Raw genomic sequence first — 19,976 nt, 5'->3', positions numbered from 1 at the left:
GAGCTTCAGAGCAACGGGTGTTGTAGGTGAAAGAGCGACCGTGTTACCTGGTGACTCTCAGCCCGAAAACTCACGAAGATGACTCCTCCGCGGACGATGAAGACGTGTTTAAAATGGCCGCCTTCGTGTTCTGTTGGTGTGGAACCGGAACACGACGGCGACCTCAACACTTGTGTTTGTACTCACAGAAACATGGAGGTGGAGCCGTGAATGGTTCTTCAGAGTGATGCCATAGAAGAACCATTTCTGGTTCCAGAGAGAACCTTTCAAACCAGGGTTCTTTAAAGAACCATTTCCATAGAAAGTAACTTCAAAGAACCTCTAAAGGTGTCTCAAAGAGCCTTAAAAAATGGTTCTTTAGGCACCATTTCTGGTTCCATAAAGAACCTTTCAAACCAGGGTACTTTAAAGAACCATGTCTTTAAAGAGTTCTTCAAAGAACCTATAAAGGTGTCTCAAAGAACCTTAAAACATGGTTCTATAAGGCACCATTTCTGCTTCCTCAGAGAACCTTTCAAACCAGGGTTCTTTAAGAACCATTTACTTAAATCGCTCTTTAAAGAACCTATAAATGTGTCTCAAAGAACCTTCAAGAAATGGTTCTTTAAGGCACCATTTCTGGTTCCACAAAGAACCTTTCAAACCAGGGTTCTATAGAGAACCATTTGCTTAAATAGTTCTTCAAAGAACCTATAAATGTGTCTCAAAGAACCTTCAAAAATGGTTCTTTAAGGCACCATATCTGGTTCCACAAAGAACCTTTCGAAGCAGGGTTCTTTAAAGAACCATTTCCTTAAAGTGTTCTTCAAAGAACCTATAAAGGTGTCTCAAACAGCCTCTTTGGTAGGTGATGGTTCTTCAGTAGAACCACAAAGCTTTTTAAAGAACCATTTAAGAACCATGATTTGTGTGTGCGTACCGTCTGTTTTAAAAGTGCCTCAGGTCCGATGTTTGAGGTTCTGTATCCGTGAACTCGGATCCCGGAGTCGGGTCAAGGGGTGACGTGTAGCTGGTGTAATGTCTGCTGGATTCTTCTCTGGATGAAGGTGCATCTCTGACCTGATGGAGTTCTGCTGCGCTCCACCCATCGCCGGAGGGCCCGCTCTCTCTTCCGCTGGCCGTCGGCACTCTTTCGGCGCTTCTAGTAAAATGATTTCAGGCGTGCCGACTGTCAAGAACACTGATCACTTCAGGTCCAGCGCCACTTTTCTGCAGTTCTGGTTACAGAGAATAAATTAACACTTTGTGTCAGAGGTTAAAAAACATTGTTGGTTCTCGCATCCTCATTTTGTATTTTTCATTTCCTCCACAGTGGAACTCGAGAAGAGACTTGCTGCTATGTTTCCATTGTTTCCCCACAACGTACAATTACTACTGTGGTTGTGATGGATACCCGATAAATATTCGGCTGATAATGTGAAATTTATATTATTTGATGATATCAAAGTGGAAAGCAGCAGTGAACAAAGTAGTGATGGTCATGATAATTATAATAAAGACAGGACATTTTAGTGCTCAGGGTTCATTGATACAATATTGAATATGTTGGGACGCAAACTAATACATAAAACATTCTTTAGATTTCAAGCAAATATTTGCATCATTGTTTTTCAGCAGCTGAAAGCATTTATTTATTTTGAACTAAAGATATATATATATATATATACATATATATATACAGGACTGTCTCAGAAAATTAGAATATTGTGATGAAGTTCTTTATTTTCTGTAATGCAATTCAAAAAACAAAAATGTCATGCATTCTGGATTCATTACAAATCAACTGAAATATTGCAAGCCTTTTATTCTTTTAATATTGCTGATTATGGCTTACAGCTTAAGAAAACTCAAATATCCTATCTCTAAATATTAGAATATCATGAAAAAGTATACTAGTAGGGTATTAAACAAATCACTTGAATTGTCTAATTAACTCGAAACACCTGCAAGGGTTTCCTGAGCCTTGACAAACACTCAGCTGTTATAAATCTTTTTTTTTACTTGGTCTGAGGAAATATTAAAATTTTATGAGATAGGATTTTAGAGTTTTCTTAAGCTGTAAGCCATAATCAGCAATATTAAAAGAATAAAAGGCTTGCAATATTTCAGTTGATTTGTAATGAATCCAGAATGCATGACATTTTTGTTTTTTTAATTGCATTACAGAAAATAAAGAACTTTATCACAATATTCTAATTTTCTGAGACAGTCCTGTATATGTTTAACACTTTTTATTTACCAGATCATTATATATATGTATATACATATGTAAAGATATTATATATATATATACATATATATGTTCAATACTTTATATTTACCAGATAATTATATATGTATATAAATATTTATATATATATATATTTATTTATTTATATAAATAATTATCTGGTCAATATAAAGTCTAAACACACACACATACATATATGTATATATATATTTATATATATTTATTGATATATATATATATATATATATATAGCACCTCCGCTGCGCTAGGCGGATGTGGCCGCATTGGATGAGCGTGTTGACGCCATCATTACGCCCATAGAAGAAGAAGACTGAACCCCAGTGCATTCTGGGACGTGAAATTACTCACAATGGCGGCTAAACAACAAGTCCTGAATGCCCTCACACTGACGAGTTTGCTTTTCGCGTTTCTGCTCCAACCATGTCGGACTTGTGCCGAAGAACTGACCTGGGATCAGAACGGCTACGTGTTGTACTGCCCGTGCATGGGTAATTCATTCTTTGTGGCTGACACTGAGTCTGTTGCGTCGTACCGAAGCTAGTGAGTCCCAAACTTCACTCATTCATAAGTTGAGGGAGTTTATTTAATGGCATAGTGGAGGTTCTCACCGCGTACATATGAACTCAGACATACTTTAAACTCTACTAGGATATCAGTAGAGAGGACCGTATGTCTTAAACATAAAAATAATAACTTTGAAGAACATTAGCTCGGCTAACTAAGTCGAGCTGAGGGAAACTAGAGGCTTAATTCTTATAAAATGTGTTTATAACTACAGCCGTGTGTGTGGTTATAACTGCTGCTCCTATGTTAACCTAGAAAGTGACTCCTTAGCTCCAGCTCATGGTATAATAAAGACATTCCGGTGTTGCGGATTAAGAAGCGACCGTGTTAACTGGTGCAACGCGTCCGTTGGTGTCGTTACTGACGGCTGTTGACAATATGAAGGGACCACTTAGCTGCCCTCGTGAATGCCGGATTGTTTAATATGTAAAGTGTAGATTATAATGTATGTGAGAGGGGTTGACACTGTATTACACAAATTAAACCAAGCGACAGCTATACCTGAAAGGTCACCAGTTAACACGGAAGCATGTTGAACCGTAGCACCTCGTGTCGCTGTGAGGATGCTTGGCCACATAGAGCATAAAGATGGTGGCTGTCCTTGCTCAGGTCGCTTTGGGAACCAGGCGGACCACTTCCTGGGGTCCCTCGCCTTTGCGAAGATGTTGAACCGAACCCTGGCGGTCCCTCCCTGGATCGTGTACCGCCACCACACCCCCCCTTACACCAACGTGAGTACAGGCAGGGAGCTGGCACCTACTGGAGGGGGGGGGGCCTTAAAGAACCCTTTTTAAGGTTCTTTGAGACACCTCTATAGGTTCTTTGAAGAGCGATTTAAGGAAATGGTTCTTTACAGAACCCTGGTTTGAAAGGTTCTCTGTGGAACCAGAAATGGTGTCTTAAAGAACCATTCTTTAAGGTTATTTTAGACACCGTTAAAGGTTCTTTCAAGAAGACTTTAGGGAAATGGTTCTTTAAAGAACCCTGATTGGAAAGGTTCTCTGTGGAACCAGAAATGGTGCCTTAAAGAACCATTCTTTAAGGTTCTTTGAGACACCGTTAAAGGTTCTTTGAAGAACTCTTTAATGAAATGCTTTAAAGAACCCTGGTTTGAAAGGTTCTTTGTGGAACCAGAAATGGTGCCTGAAGGTTCTTTGAGACACCTTTATAGGTTCTTTGAAGTCACTTTCTAAGGAAATGGTTCTTTAAAGAACCATTTCATAAACTTCTTTGAGACACCTTTATAGGTTCTTTGAAGTTACTTTCTCAGGAAATGGTTCTTTAAAGAACCCTGGTTTGAAAGGTTCTCTGTGGAACCAGAAATGGTTCTTCTGAGGCGTCACTCTAAAGAACCGTTTATGGCTCCAGATGGCACCTCCGTGTTGCTGTGTCTACAAAGTGTTGAGGTCACATTCTACCTGGGAAAGTATAAGAAGACATGAATTTGAACAATAATACTAATGAATTTGAATAATTGATTGGTCGATGCACAGATAAATAAGAGCCAGACTATTTTGAGAATCCTTTTAATCTCGTTATTTCCAGGCCTGGAAAAGTCCTTGGAAAAAAAAGAAATCACAAAAGTTTTGGAAAAGTGATGGAAATGTGTTAAATTCACATGTTCATTCACGCCGGGTTTGAACAAATTAATATGTGTTTAAAAGAAAGACGCCTAAATTATAAGCAGGCAATTTATTTATTTTGCGCTGCGAGAAAAGTTAGTTGTCCATAGCAACAGCAGCTCAGGGATCACGATCATGTACACAGAGATTTCACAAAATGGAAATTTGGTTTAAAGTCGTGGAAATCCATCAGTCAAAATGTGTCTGAGCCCTGATGATGAAAGGCCACGTGGTCCCGTGTGGTTCCCCTCCGTTCTTCCTCAGGTCCATGTTCCCTACCGTGAGTTCTTCCGCCTGGAGGCGCTGTCGGCCTTCCACCGCGTGGTCAGCCTGGGGGACTTCATGGAGAAGCTGGCGCCCGATCACTGGCCCCCGAGGCAGAGGAGAGCCTACTGCTTCGAGACCGCCGCGCAGCGCAGCGTGGACAAGAAGTCCTGCCCCATGAAGGTGAGGGCCCCCGGGGGCCGGGGATCAGATCTGAGGTCTGTGAGGCGAACGCCAAGAAGCGTAAAATGAGCTTTGTTTGTGTGGAAGGGGTGAGGGTGAAACGCTGCCCCCTGGTGGTCAATGGACCTCATTACGCTGTTCCTGTTGCAGACAGGAGGCTGTTTACATCGTTTTTAGGGGACAGTTTATTCCCCCACGGACTGAAAGTAGTTAGAAAGCAGTTAAAATATATTGGCGGCACTTTTTGAAACTTGTAAAATAACATTGAACCTTTGTTCAAAAATAATAAATATACTTATTTAGGCTTAAGTGACAGAATATGAGCAATTTGCATACAACTGGCAATTTTAAGACTATTAGTCAATAATAAAAAAACTATTAGGCAATAATAAGACTATTGGCTAATAATAATAAAACTATTAGCCAATAATAAGACTATTGGCTAATAATAATAAGACTATTAGGCAATAATAAGACTATTAGGCAGTAGTCTACAGATTCAAAGTGTTTTCTTAGATTTTTTAAAACAAAAAATAAACATAAATCAGACGATCATATTCAATTTTATTCTTATTTCTTTGTGGTTATTATTACATTTTTTAAACAACTATTAACAATTATAACTTATTTCTTTGTTTTTTATAATTCAAAATGATATATATAGATGTTTTGTGTGTGTACCTACCTAGTACAGACAGGACACACACAACAAAGAACAAAACCTAAACGCTATTAAATTATTAGAATTATTCGAGGAGGGCATGTGTTGCTTCTCCTCGTGACATCAGGGGTGAAATGATATTTCTTCGGGGCAGCTTTGCCCTTTGTGTGTGTCTGACGCCGGTTCCAGATGCGCTGCTCTGATACGGACCGCGTGGTTCTGATTCCCTTTCAGGACGGGAACCCGTTCGGTCCGTTCTGGGACCACGTCGGCGTGGACTTCGATGCCTCGGTCTTGTTCTCCGGCCTTTCCTTCAGCGGCCACCACCAACTCCAGTGGATGAAGAGGTGAGCGCCTGACCTCTACTCGAGACTCAAGAACACGGCCTCCAGGTGGTCCCGGCCTCCAGGTGGTCACGGCCTCCAGGTGGTCCCGGCCTCCAGGTGGTCCCGGCCTCCAGGTGGTCCCGGCCTCCAGGCCTGACACCTGAAGAACATGAATGCCAAGTGGAGCGGACGCTATATTTCGTGTGTCCTCGCCGCGATCAATGCTCCATCGACGGAGCGCGCCCCAGAGGAGCCGCGTGGCGGTGAGCGGTACCATGAATATAGCGTCCGCTTATCTAAGGCGTCCAGAATGTCGTCCAGAATGTCGTCCAGAGCCCCCCCCCCCCGCTTCAGGTCTCAATGTGCTCGGTTGTCCTAATGCCGCCCCCCAGGTTCCCTCCCTCGGAGCACCCGGTGCTGGCGATGCCGGGGGCCCCCGCCCAGTTCCCGGTGACGGAGGAGCACGCCGGCCTGCAGCGCTACGTGGTGTGGTCGGACAAGATGGTGGAGGAGGGGGAGGGGCACATCGCCGCCCTGCTGACCCGGCCCTACGTCGGGATTCACCTGAGGATCGGCATCGACTGGGTGAGACACACCATGGGGTCTCTCTCTCTTTCTGTCTCTCTATCTCTCTATCGCTGTTTCCCCGCTCTCTCTCTCTCTCTCTCTCTCTCTCTCTCTCTCTGTCTCTCTCTCTCTCTCTCTGTATATCTGTCTGTCTCTCTCTCTCTCTCTCTGTATATCTGTCTCTCTCTCTCTCTGTATATCTGTCTCTCTCTCTGTATATCTGTCTCTCTCTCTCTGTATATCTGTCTCTCTCTCTCTCTGTATATCTGTCTGTCTCTCTCTCTCTCTGTATATCTGTCTCTCTCTCTGTATATCTGTCTGTCTCTCTCTCTCTGTATATCTGTCTGTCTCTCTCTCTCTCTGTATATCTGTCTCTCTCTCTCTGTATATCTGTCTGTCTCTCTCTCTCTCTGTATATCTGTCTGTCTCTCTCTCTGTATATCTGTCTGTCTCTCTCTCTCTCTTTCTCTCTCTCTCTCTTAGAGACAATTGTTTTCATGGACCCACCATCATGTACCTCTTGATGTTTTCAGTGGGTTCACTCTGGCTGTGACGTCTAGAGGTCACGAGGTCGACCGTGAACGTCGATCAGAAAAGTGAAAGAACCTTCCAGACCCGGCAGATTTGAGCTGAAAACAAAATAGAATGAACAGAAAAAAGAAAAAAAAAGTTTGAGAGAGCTCCGCAGAGTCTCCGTTCCTCATCTTCTCTCGTCTTTTTCAGCAAAACGCCTGCAAGATGCTGCAGAGCGGCGACGCCGGGCCTCACTTCATGGCCTCGCCGCAGTGCGTCGGCTACAGCCGGCAGACGGCGCTGCCCCTCACCGCCGCCATGTGTCTGCCCGACCTGCCGGAGATCCTCAGGGCCGTCGGGCTGTGGGCGAAGAGGACGGCGGCGCGCTCCGTCTTCATCGCCACCGACTCCGAGTCCCACAGCAGGGAGATCGAGAAGTCCCTCGGGGGCAAGGTGGGTCCGCGGGTCATAGACCAACAGAACATTTAAGAGTGTTTCTTTTTCTCCATTTAATTTCCAGAAATCACCGTACGGGCGAGATCGCACCAGACGGGACTTTTAGAAGCGCAGCCGCTCCAAAAACTTACTTTTTGCGAAGTCGTGTGACGAGATTCACATCGACTTCCTGTCTCGCTCGAAGAGCTTCAAAATAAAAGGACCTGAAACACACAAATGCACTTACAAAACTAGAACGGGCACTCAGTAGAGCGCATACCTTCACATATCACAAGATTGGACATTGCATTATGAACATTTTGGCATTAGTTGCATGCCAATTGACCGCGATATGGTAAAAAGAAGATTTTGACCTTTTCATGACCTTGACCTTTGACTCGATCGATCCCAAAATCTAATCAAATGGTCCCCGGATAATAACCAATCATCCCACCAAATGTCATGCGATTCGGTTTAATACTTTTTGAGTTATGCGAGTAACACGCATACAAATAAATAAATAAATACACGGCGATCAAAACATAACCTTCCGCATTTTCAATGCGACGGTAATAAAGGCTTACGGGAAATGCTCTCCGTCTTAACAGAACCTTTTCAGAGTTCACATGTGTTAACCAATAAGAATCCAGCCCTTCCTGGAAACTCAATGCCAGAGTTTCAAAGTGTCCTCCCCCGTCTGGTTGCTCATCTGTTTCCTGCATCCTGGCCTTCTCCTCCAGGTGAAAGTGGTGAGACTGGAGCCGGACTCGGCCCAAACGGACCTGTACATCTTGGGCCGCGCGGACCACTTCATCGGCAACTGCGTCTCCTCCTTCTCCGCCTTCGTGAAGCGAGAGCGCGACGTCGGCCGCCTCCCGTCCTCCTTCTTCGGCATGGACAGGCCCGGGAGATCCAACCCCAAAGAAGAGCTCTAGGCGTGAGGGTGGACGCCGGCGCCGCCTTTCGGACGCGAGGGGGCGGGGCAAGAGACTGTGGTCCGTAAAGACCCGACCTATTTTTTTTAATGGGTTTTAATCCGCGATTAAAGGAGGAGGGACTTCTGAAATATGATGCTGCGGTGCCAATGCTGTGACCCGGGACTCTTTATCTGTGTCTGCTCCCCTGAAGCTGACGTGTTTCCAAGACTTAAATTCCACCTGCTTGTCGCGGGAGCTCCTCTTTTACCCTCTTCTCTTTCTCTACCCCACCTTTTTCCATCCCTCCTTTCCTTTTTCCAGCTCTCTCTCTCTTTTCCTCTGTGCCACTCCATTCCAAGGGGAGCGCAGTAAGCCGATCCTCCGGCACATACTAATTAGAGGGAGGAAAAAGGAGACCCTCTTTGCACATCTCAATTCCTATCGGGACCGAAAAGCGGACTAAAATGTGTGGAAGCCTGAACTGAATGTTGGGGGCGGGGTGTCTGGTTATTCACTGTGTGTGTGGATGTTTATGGGATGTTTCTGGGATGTTTTGGGCGAGACAAAAAAGTGATTTGCACAGGCTGGGTTGATCAAAAGTGGGGATGTTGTGCAAGATAATTGTGTTATTCTGTGTGAACGCTGTGAATGCACAACATTTGAGGTGGAATTGTTTTTATAATGTGTTTTTTTCACCAATAAAGTGATGCACACTCATATTGCACAGCCTCCCTTTACCTCCCATGAATGGAAGCTTAACGGGATCAGCTGATGCATTAAGCTCCGTTGAGACGTGGTTGCCAGATAAGCCCGCACACCTTGCGTTTGTATTTTCGTAATGTGACGTATTTGCGGTTTACCGCCTCGTTATTCACAGTTTTTAAGTCGTACGTATTGTGCCTAACCGTAATAGGCACGGTCCCCCCGAAGCTCGCGAGCTTTTTATACGCGTTAATGCTTTATTTTTTACACGTACAACTTTAGTGGGAAGGGGGGATGCAGAGCTCGAATCTGGCAACCCAGTAACCGGGACGGTTGTGGGGACGAGCAGCGGCTAATGGCTTCCTGGGAGTTCTCGATTAGCTAACGGTCGCCACTGGTAAATACTTAACGACGTGTGTGAGCGCGTGTGTGTGTGTGTGTGTGTGTGGCGGATGGACAGCTTGTGTTTTAACCGTTCAGCGTCAATTTGATTTAATTGTATATTTTTTCTCCATATGTTTCATTGAGTTATGACGCTCGCTGCTAAGTGTTAGCCAGGTGACGCTAGCCGCCTCGTAGCTCGGGGGACCCGGTGTTTGCCGTTGCTAGGCCGGCTTGTGGCTCGGCGTGTGGGGCTAGCTGCTCCCTGAAGACCCGTGGATGCGAACGCGGGTTGAGCCGCTATGACCGCCGGCAGAGGAGCGCCCACGGGGCGGGTGTCACTTCAGCTAATTACCTGGGATTCCAACGGTTACTGCCGGTGTTACGGAGGAAGACGCGACCGTGTTAACTGGTGACTTTCAACCAACGCGCCCGTTGGTGTCGTCGTTACAGACGGCTGTTGACGAGAGGAAGAGAACACATAGCTGCCCTTGTTGGATTAGTATACGGTCGTTCCGTCCCTAAACGGGTCCGTGTAAACACTCCCCCACCCATAGTCAAAGTCCGTGACGGAAAGGGCGACGACCTGACCCCGTCTCCAGCAGGCACGTACCCCGTGTCGTCCCGGGTCAACAAAAGGTCGCTGGAGTCTCAACGGGCGCGGCGGGGGCGGGCGCGCGGACCCCGGCGCGGGGTGGGCGCGCTACCTCCACCGCACAGCCGGCTTAACCCTATCCCAGGAACGGTTGAGCGGCGTACGGAGAGGAGCGAGGGGGACCGGTGGGCGTCGTGGCGAATGAAAACATAGGCGGTGCGGTGCAGCTGACCCCAACCCCTGTGCAGCTTGACCTAACCCCTCATCCCAAGCGCCACGCCGCCGAACGCGCTGCGCGCGTGCCGAAGCCGGACGCGTCGAGAGAGGGAACAGCTTCAGGCCAGCGGTCGCCCTGTCGACCATGGTCCATACAAACGGGAACCCAATTCACGGCTTCCTGCTTCCCGGGTGGAAAGGGCATGCGCCTCAAAAAGCGGGCGGCGCGTGGTGATTTCGATAGCTGGCTTGAGCGCTGGCGGGGACTGCCACTCAGCTCCGCCGGACATGCAGAACGCCAGAGGCTTGTGATCACGAAAGCGCATTCCTGTGTAAGCGCGCTTTTTATGGGGTCTGGCAGCGAACTGGCGACTGCGGCGGCTGCGGCCATCGACCATTGACGTGTGGCACCGCGCCGGGCGGCGTAGAGTCAGGCGTCGGTCCTGCCAGGGCGGTCTTCTTCGCCTCGACGCCCTCTCCCTCTCGCCGCCCAGTGTCACCATCCCCAGGAATCGGCGCAGCGCGGTGTGGGGGGGAAAGCGAAATCTTCCACCCTCGACGGAAGAGGGGGCGCCTCCTTCCTTTGGGGGGAGCTGGCGACCAGGATCCAAATACAAAAAAACGAAGGGCTCTGAGCCTCCCTGAGCCCGAACGGTATACGCAGGAACCGGAAAACCCAACGGGCGCCACCACAGCCTCGTGGTTGGGTCGCCCTAGCCGTGAGACGGCGGGCCCTTGGTGTCTATAGTCCGCGTAAGCCCCCCGATATGGGCACACATTCAAGATGAGAACGTCTGCAAGGCCCACCAGGCGGGACGCCCGGGCGGTGTCCTCCACCAGCAGACAGGGCTCCTCCCTGAGCCCAGTGTAAAAAAAACTTCGCGGCGGAGAGGAAAGCGCAAAGCTTGGCGCTTTCCGTCGGCTTGAGCACTTGGTGCAAAACTCTGAGCAGCCAGGAAAACGGTCGGCTCTTCCGCTTAACGGCGTGGCTCAGTAATCTTCGCAGGCGAAAGGCGTCCGGACCTGCGGTGGCATGTGTTGGAGGAACAGCTCCATGAAGAGGAAGTTAGGTTCTTCAGCACCCAGCAGGTTAAGCATCATCTCCATATGTTCAGAGGGTTTGCTGTCCCCAACAAGCGTGGGCCCGCTCTGACTGTGACAGCCCAAAAGTCTTCATTCGCCACGCCCGGTCGCAGTGGATCTTCCCAGCGCCGACCGGCGTGGTACGGATGGCGAACTGCGCCTCTGTCTCGGTGAAAACTCCCAGAACTCCAGACCTTCGCGGGGTCACCAGTGTAGTGCCACAAAGCTTTAATGAACACAATACCAAAAGGTCAAAACCGACTAAACTGAATGATCGTTCGTCTCTAAAACGGTCCGTGCTAAACTGAATTATGTTATCCACCACAGTATACTATATGTTTCAGTATATGAGAGGGGTTAACACTTCATCAAAAAATTAAACAAATCGAGCTATAACGTCAAAAGTCGCCAGTTAACAGGGTCGCCAGATAAACCGTAACACCGGAAGTGAAGATGGAAGTTTCCAGTAGCTAACGTTAGTCTAATAACGCTAGCTGTAACCGACAGGACGGTGTGTAACGGTCACGTCATGTTCCGTTTTGAAGATTATTATTAATTTGAACCCACTAAATGTAACCTAATTTGTTCAAGGTACCTTGTGTGGTTCTTGGCATTTAAAAAATATATTAAAAATATATCCAATGTTGGTGTTTCCACGTAGAGCCTGGACCTGAGTGACAGGTATTAAGAGTGAGGACAGCTAGTCTGACAATAGCTTTGTATTCCACTGAAATGAGTCTTCCACTTTGTATGTGTTCATGTATTTTTGCTGCATTAACCATCAAGGGACTGAGTCACCATGACCGTATCTCCTGCAGGTCGCTCCTAGTCATTGAACGCCTCTTCTCCCAACAGTGTCTGATGTGGGCCTTCGTGTCGCTGAACCGCTCCTGAAGCTGCACTTGGGAGCGTACCAAGTACACAACGGTCTGCGACATGTCCAAGAGCAAGGGCCCCGAGACGGTCAAGGTGGTGGTCCGCTGCCGCCCCATGAACGAGAAAGAGCGGGCGGCCAAGTTCGAAAGGGTGGTCGCCGTCGACGTCAAACTGGGCCAGATCCTGGTCAGGAACCCCCGGGAGGCCTCGTCCAGCGGCCACCCCAAAGTCTTCACCTTCGATTCGGTCTACGACTGGAACTCCAAGCAGATCGATCTGTACGACGAGACCTTCAGGCCCCTGGTGGATTCGGTTCTGCTCGGGTTCAACGGGACCATTTTTGCCTACGGGCAGACCGGTACGGGGAAGACGTACACGATGGAGGGCGTGAGGAACGACGTCGAGAGGAGAGGCGTGATCCCCAACTCCTTCGAGCACATCTTCACTCACATCTCCCGCTCCCAGAACCAGCAGTACCTGGTGAGGGCGTCGTATCTCGAGATCTACCAGGAGGAGATCAAAGACCTGCTCTCCAAGGACCAGACGCGCCGCCTGGAGCTGCGCGAGCGGCCCGACACCGGCGTCTACGTCAAGGACCTGTCGTCCTTCGTCACCAAGAGCGTGCGCGAGATCGAGCACGTCATGAACGTGGGCAACCAGAACCGCTCGGTGGGCGCCACCAACATGAACGAGCACAGCTCGCGCTCGCACGCCATCTTCGTCATCACCGTGGAGTGCGGCGAGCTGGACGACGACGGGGAGAACCACATCCGGGTGGGCAAGCTGAACCTGGTGGACTTGGCCGGCAGCGAGCGGCAGACCAAGACCGGCGCTCAGGGCGAGCGGCTCAAAGAAGCCACCAAGATCAACCTGTCGCTGTCGGCGCTGGGCAACGTCATCTCGTCCCTGGTGGACGGCCGGAGCAGCCACGTGCCGTACCGCGACTCCAAGCTCACCCGCCTGCTGCAGGACTCCCTGGGGGGCAACGCCCGCACCGTCATGGTCGCCAACATCGGCCCGGCGTCCTACAACGTGGAGGAGACGCTGACCACGCTGCGCTACTCCAACCGCGCCAAGAACATCAAGAACAAGCCGCGCATCAACGAGGACCCGAAGGACGCGCTGCTGCGCGAGTTCCAGGAGGAGATCGCCCGGCTGAAGGAGCAGCTGCAGCGGCGCTCGGGGAAGAAGAAGAAGAGGAGGCAGAGGAGGCGGGACGGGAGCGACGGCGGCGAGGAGGAGGAGGAGGAGGACGGGGAGACGGAGGACGAGGACGAGGAAGACGGCGGGGACGACAAAGGGGATTACTGGCGGGAGCAGCAGGAGAAGCTGGAGAGGGAGAGGAAGGCCATCATGGAGGACCACAGCCTGGTGGCGGAGGAGAAGGTTCTGCTGCTGAAGGAGAAGGAGAAGAAGATGGAAGACTTGAAGAAGGAGAAGGACGCCGGAGAGATGCTCGCTGCCAAAGTGAAGGTGAGCCGACTGTCGGGTTGGAGCTCAAAGTTCAGATCAACAAACTAAATATGTTCTCACTGTGACCTCAAAGTGGTTTTCTTAGCGTCATTCTTTTCTTTCTTTCCTCTCTCCAGGCGATGGAGAGCAAGCTCCTCGTCGGGGGGAAGAACATCGTGGATCACACCAACGAGCAGCAGAAGATGCTGGAGACGAGGAGGCAGGAAATCGCCGAACAGGTGAACAACTCGACTTTATTCATTCAGTTCTAAACCTCTTTTAGTCTTCTGGTCGGAGACGTGAGCTGGCAGGTCCACCTGGTTCCCAGGTCGACGTTTCGGTCAATTTGATTTGAATTTTTTCCCCGACTGTGCGCTTCTTCGCGCGTTTTCCCAGAAACGGAGCGAGCGAGAGATGCAGCAGCAGATGGACTGTCGCGACGAAGAGACTCTGGAGCTGAAGGAGACGTACAGCTCCCTGCAGCAGGAGGTCGACATCAAGACCAAGAAGCTGAAGAAGGTAGCGGACGTCCACCTGGTCACTGAACAAATTCATCCTCGGTACATTAAAAAAAATACACCGCGGGGGGCTCTTTTATTTTGAAAAGCCCGATGCTCAGTACTCGATCAGGTCATATCGGACACGAATACACTTATCTGGACACTCCGTGACTCTTCACGTGCATTGAACCCGGCTTCCTGTCTCCTCCTCTCGTCCTCCAGCTGTTTGCCAAGCTGCAGGCCGTGAAGGCCGAGATCCACGACATCCAGGAGGCGCACATCAACGAGCGGCAGGAGCTGGAGCAGACCCAGAACGAGCTCACCAGGGACCTCAAGCTCAAGTACGGAGTCGGTAGAGCTGGGAGAGAAATCTATGTTCATCAGTTCATACAAGTTCATGTTGAAACTAAAATAATTAGGAGAGGGAGTTGAAGTTGAAGTTTGGAGAAAGTTATCAAAAAGTTTAGTTTTTTTAAAGGAAAAATAAGTATTTATTTGTACTTGTGTATTGGATGCGATTAAAATTAACGCGTAAAATTGTATAGGCCATATCGCCCCGTCGATGCATCAAATACAGCAGACAGCGGTTAGGATGATGCAATAATGACTTCACCATTATGATGCAATAATGACATCACCATTATGATGTAATAGTGATATAAGCATTATGATGCAATAATGACATCACCATTATGATGCAATAATGACATCACCATTATGATGTAATAGTGATATAACCATTATGATGCAATAATGACATCACCATTATGATGTAATAGTGATATAACCATTATGATGCAATAATGACATCACCATTATGATGCAATAATGACATCATCATTATGATGTAATAGTGATATAACCATTATGATGCAATAATGACATCACCATTATGATGTAATAGTGATATAACCATTATGATGCAACAATGACATCACCATTATGATGCAATAATGACATCACCATTATGATGTAATAGTGATATAACCATTATGATGCAATAATGACATCACCATTATGATGTAATAGTGATATAACCATTATGATGCAATAATGACATCACCATTTTTATGCAATAATGACATCACCATTATGATGCAATGATGACATCGCCATTACGATGTAATAATGACATCGCCATTACGATGCAATAATGACAACACCATTATGATGTAATAATGACATCACCATTATGATGCAATGATGACATCACCATTACGATGTAATAATGACATCGCCATTATGATGCAATGATGACATCACCATTACGATGTAATAATGACATCGCCATTATGATGCAATAATGACATCGCCATTACGATGCAATAATGACTGTTTCAGTCTTGTTGTTGTTTCTGTGTCTGATTTCTGTTTTCTTGTCTTTCAGACATCTGATCATCGAGAACTTCATCCCGTCGGAGGAGAAGAACAAGATCGTCAACCGGGCGTACTTTGACGAGGAGGACGAGTACTGGAAGACGAAGCCCATCACGCGTATCGAGGAGTGAGTACCGCAGTGACCACGACGAAGAGCTCGCTGGTCTCTGATGATGTCACCGTGTAGACGACGCTGAAGGAGCAGGAGAGCTCATTCTGTCCATCGTGATGCGTTCAGGCTCCGCTCAGTGGAAATGAGTAGTGTTGCGTGAAGATAAATTCTGATGTCATCGTGATGTGTTCAATGTAATCTGGTAAAATGTGGCGTTGGTGAGAAACTAGAATAATGATATAGATATTAGACACGTTTACATGAATGATGCCTGATTACAACTACTAATGAAAAGATTAGTTTTAATCCATAAACATGGAACCTATCGTGTGTGTGTGTGTGTGTGTGTGTGTGTGCGCTCCAGTGACCATCAGATGATGACCCGGCCTCTGTCCGCGGTCGGCTACCGCCGGCCTCTCAGCCAGCACTCCCGCATGGCCATGATGATGAGGCCCGACATGAGATACAAGGTCAGCTCACGGGGGTCAAATGTACGCGGCGTTGACCGCGTGTGAACGGCCGTTTGAATCGAGGGTGACGATGGAAAACGTTGAACGGTGTCATATTCAAACATTTCCCCATAATAACATTAAATATTTTCAATTATTTAAATTGAACTGTGGGTATCAACCTCCTGCTGTGGAAAGTGCACTGCGCTTGCATTCTATCTCCTGGCCACCAGGGGGCGACGACTCCTCTGGTTGCATTGCATTTAATGTCCAGAGCGACTTGACACTTTGACCTCTAGCTTCAAGGCTTCTTCACTACGGAATGAACCATTTCGTCATGGTAGGCTTTAGGGGCGGGGCTACAGAGTGATTGACGAGTCTCAGACGTTTAAACCTTTGTTTTCACCTCGTGGTTCAAAGTTGAACGCAACGCGTCGGTCCTAAAGTCGACCTTTGACCTTCGTAACGAAGACGTCGACCCGCTCGTTGTCAGAACTTGTCGCCGGTCTGCCCTCAGGCGGAGAACGTCATGATGCTGGACATGGACCTGCCCGCCCGGACCACCAAGGAGTACCAGGAGCCGGTCATCGCCCCCAAGGTGGCGGCGGCTCTGGAGAGCGCCCTGCGGGACGAGGACGAGATCCAGGTGGACGCCTCCGGCTTCCACAGCGGTCCGCCGGCCACGCCGCCCGCCGGCCTCAAGAAACCAAAGTCCGGGTAAGAGGAACGGTTCCCGTCAATTTGAGCCCTTCGCTAAGTCCCGCCCATCGCACAGGGGAGCCAATCACAGCGTAGCGTCAACCGGCTCCCCCAACCGTCCGTCTTTGGCTCCAGAAACTCTTTTCAGGCTAACGTTAGCACGTTAGCGCATTCTTATCTAGCTTTAGTACTTCTATCTTTATTCTCTCTTTTTTTTTTTTCAACAGCTGGAAATAAAAGTTTGACATCCTCGATATTTAGATTAGTCAGATAAAAAAAAGTAAGAATGAAAGAAGATAATTTAGACAATATTTCCTCATCTTATCTTTATCCTCTTTTATTTATTTTAACCTGTTTTCACCTCCTAGATATTTCCTTCAAACGCATTAGATAAAAAAAGAAGATAATTTAGACGATATTTCCTGATGGAGGGCAGGTAGTGACAGTGTGGGCGGGGCCTAGCAAAGGGTCAGTGGTAGAGTGAATGAAACCTCCATGTTTAGGCTCCTCCCCCTTCCTCCATGTCTAATCCTCTTGTCCTCGCCCTCAGTCGCCCCCGCACAGGCAGGAAGTCGAGCACGCCGACCTCGCCGTTCAGCCCCTCCAGCCCCGGGTCGCCACTTTACCCACAATCCCGCGGGCTGGTGCCCAAGTGACGACCTCCGACACCTGCTGCCACCGACCCGACTCTCTCTCTCTCTTTGCACCTTTTTCACTTTGGGAGAGAAGGAGGAGGGGGGGGGGAGGAGGAGGAGGAGGGGGGGGGGTCTCGTCTCGTCTCCTTTCTGCAAACTACAGGAAAAAGAAACTTTAAAAAACGAATGCTGCTTTTCTAGGTTTGAACTGTAACCACACGCCACTATCGAGGGCGAGTCATCGCCACGACAACCGCCACGCATGAAGCCTCACACACACACACTCTGCTGTTACCGTGTGTGTGTGCGCTGCTGCTCAAAGGTTTGTCGGTCTTCTGAGGAGGAGGAGAAGTTTAAATGTCCGTCTCTCAGCTTCACCTCGTCACATTCCAGATGCTTCCAGGTGTTTATTGCACTTTAAATCACCATCTGCACACGTCTCCACACACACACACACACACTCACACACACTCGTGTTCTCGTGCTTTCTTCTGTCCTCAGATCGTCTTCTGGGTCTCTCAGAATCACAAAATCACAAAGCGTGAAAGACGAGATGCAGAAATCTTAATATTCTGGAGCGGCTCAAACGCTTGAGCAGCAGCGTGTCGACGGGTACACAAATATATACATATATATATATATATATAGAACGTTCTTAATGTAGAGAAAGCGGCGGACTGCAGGGTCCTCGGTCCTCTCCTCTCTCCCCAGATGTGTGTGTGGGAGTTGTAGTCCTCTCTAGCTGTGAGTGACTACAACTTTTTTTATTTCCCCCACTGCATGATTGTAAATGCACAGGCCAGGCCCCCATCCCCCCCCCCCCCCCCCGTGCCTCATCAGGGCTCCAAGCTGCCTTAACCTGTGTCTCTGCTCCTTTTTATTTGAGGTGTGCACACACACACACACTCATTCCTCTGTCTCTTTTCCCCCTCTTCTTCGTTGGTATTCTTTCCATCATTGGGGGGGGGGGGGGTTCTCATCCACTGTGACGTTTCAAATGATGCTGCACTTGCTCAGAGGCAATCCTGTGTGTGTCACACATACACACACATTTAAATATTCAATATTGGGAAATCAAACTAACTTATAAGCTTTCATTTTTATATACAGATGTAAATATAATTTTCTATTCCGTTTTCTTCTTTAAAAATAGATTTATCGTTTTATTTTTGGAGCTTTGTGATATTTAACGTGTTTTTCTCTGTTGTGTGTGTGTGTGTACGATGTGAAGTCCAAAGTAGCTCTAATCGTCAATACTCCCACGGTCACTGAACTCACCACCACTGTGTGGTCCTGATGAGAATAGCGGCTCCTTTCCGGGCCATTCATAGGAATATTTTTTGGGGGGTGAAATGTGAATTGTAATCCCTGAGCGTCCGTAACCATGGCAACGTCACCGGAGCCAAACTCCCCCGCTCAGACTTTCTTGAGACCAAATTTCTATGTGCTGTTTTTTTATTAGCCAAATGAGGAAATGTGTGTTTGAACTTGTTTAGTTTCTTTGGATGATTAAAGACAATTCAGTGAACACTTTAAAAAAAAAATATATGTTGTCTTCCCTTCATTACGACCCAGTGGTTCAACAAACTAAACTTTTGCTCAGAACTTCTTTTTTTTTGTAGAAACAAGTTTATTCACCTCAAACAAGTAATGTTTGAGGTGAATAAACATGAATTAAAACTCTAAAATAATCCCTATAATTCCTCAGACGGGTCATTAAACTATTACACTTCAAATAAAATGAGCGTCTTTCCGCAGCAAGTTTGTATTTCAACATAAAATAAAAGTGTGCTTCCTTTTAACCTATCAAAATAAAAGTCAGATTTAACTATAAAGAGGAAGTAGATTAAAACGTCTATACATTTTTCAAACAATACAATATAAAAGGCAAAAAACACAAATCAATAAACCTTTCATGGGGTTATTTACAAAGTCTTTAATAATAATTAAAAAGCCAGTCCTCCAGCTCCCTCCTCATGTCCTCCCTCCTCATGTCCTCCCTCCTCGGGTCCTCAGGTCCTTCGGCCTCAATAGTGAGTTTTGGTTTTCAGGGCTCGTCGGTGGTCTGGAGGGTTCTGGAGGATTTGGGTCTTTCAACTATTTCTAGTGTGATGTAGAGTCTGAACATAACATCTGGTCACAATTATGATCTGTCTGTGAATTTTTAATTATGAGACATATTTTGCCAGACAAATGTCATTTTAGTGAAAATGACCGAACCTCAAAATAAAAATCATCGTGGCTGCACTTCATTTCTTAGTCTTCTTTACTGCAGTTCTGTTGCCCAGTGACAACTTTACAGTGTTACATTCTGTGTGCAAAGAAACGCTATACAGGACTGTCTCAGAAAATTAGAATATTGTGATAAAGTTCTTTATTTTCTGTAATGCAATTAAAAAAACAAAAATGTCATGCATTCTGGATTCATTACAAATCAACTGAAATATTGCAAGCCTTTTATTCTTTTAATATTGCTGATTATGGCTTACAGCTTAAGAAAACTCTAAAATCCTATCTCATAAAATTTTAATATTTCCTCAGACCAAGTAAAAAAAAAGATTTATAACAGCTGAGTGTTTGTCAAGGCTCAGGAAAC

General features: G+C 47.2%; 2 protein-coding genes across 3 annotated transcripts; both read left to right on the top strand.

Moving 5' to 3' along the window:
• Positions 1-2,600: 2,600 nt before the first annotated feature.
• Positions 2,601-9,020, top strand: pofut1 (protein O-fucosyltransferase 1). Of its 2 annotated transcripts, none has more exons than XM_056422713.1 (7): positions 2,601-2,739; positions 3,425-3,546; positions 4,702-4,884; positions 5,780-5,892; positions 6,264-6,456; positions 7,162-7,404; positions 8,127-9,020. In XM_056422713.1, exons 1-7 carry the CDS (start codon positions 2,601-2,603, stop codon positions 8,319-8,321), a joined length of 1,188 nt encoding a protein of 395 aa, XP_056278688.1. In that variant the 3' UTR covers positions 8,322-9,020. The 2 variants fall into 2 exon arrangements, with proteins under 2 accessions (XP_056278688.1, XP_056278689.1); XM_056422714.1 differs by having other exon boundaries at positions 2,653-2,791.
• A 200-nt stretch (positions 9,021-9,220) lies between these two features.
• kif3b (kinesin family member 3B) lies at positions 9,221-19,632 on the top strand. The gene is made up of 9 exons (XM_056422694.1): positions 9,221-9,402; positions 12,136-13,629; positions 13,746-13,847; positions 14,005-14,127; positions 14,331-14,449; positions 15,496-15,612; positions 15,962-16,067; positions 16,564-16,763; positions 17,296-19,632. Exons 2-9 carry the CDS (start codon positions 12,217-12,219, stop codon positions 17,399-17,401), a joined length of 2,286 nt encoding a protein of 761 aa, XP_056278669.1. The 5' UTR covers positions 9,221-9,402; positions 12,136-12,216; the 3' UTR covers positions 17,402-19,632.
• Positions 19,633-19,976: the final 344 nt, after the last annotated feature.

The sequence above is a fragment of the Pseudoliparis swirei genome, chromosome 9, assembly GCF_029220125.1.
Source record: "Pseudoliparis swirei isolate HS2019 ecotype Mariana Trench chromosome 9, NWPU_hadal_v1, whole genome shotgun sequence".
In the NCBI taxonomy this organism is placed as follows: Eukaryota; Metazoa; Chordata; class Actinopteri; order Perciformes; family Liparidae; genus Pseudoliparis; species Pseudoliparis swirei.
This window is presented reverse-complemented; position numbering and strand designations above follow the sequence as displayed.

Coding starts and splice junctions, on each gene's coding strand:
- pofut1 (XM_056422713.1), top strand. CDS start 2,601: ATGGCGGCTAAACAACAAGTCCTGAATGCCCTCACACTGACGAGTTTG. Junction 3,547..4,701: donor ACACCCCCCCTTACACCAAC/GTGAGTACAGGC, acceptor GTTCTTCCTCAG/GTCCATGTTCCCTACCGTGA. Junction 5,893..6,263: donor CAACTCCAGTGGATGAAGAG/GTGAGCGCCTGA, acceptor GCCGCCCCCCAG/GTTCCCTCCCTCGGAGCACC.
- kif3b (XM_056422694.1), top strand. CDS start 12,217: ATGTCCAAGAGCAAGGGCCCCGAGACGGTCAAGGTGGTGGTCCGCTGC. Junction 14,128..14,330: donor AGACCAAGAAGCTGAAGAAG/GTAGCGGACGTC, acceptor CTCGTCCTCCAG/CTGTTTGCCAAGCTGCAGGC. Junction 15,613..15,961: donor CCCATCACGCGTATCGAGGA/GTGAGTACCGCA, acceptor TGTGCGCTCCAG/TGACCATCAGATGATGACCC.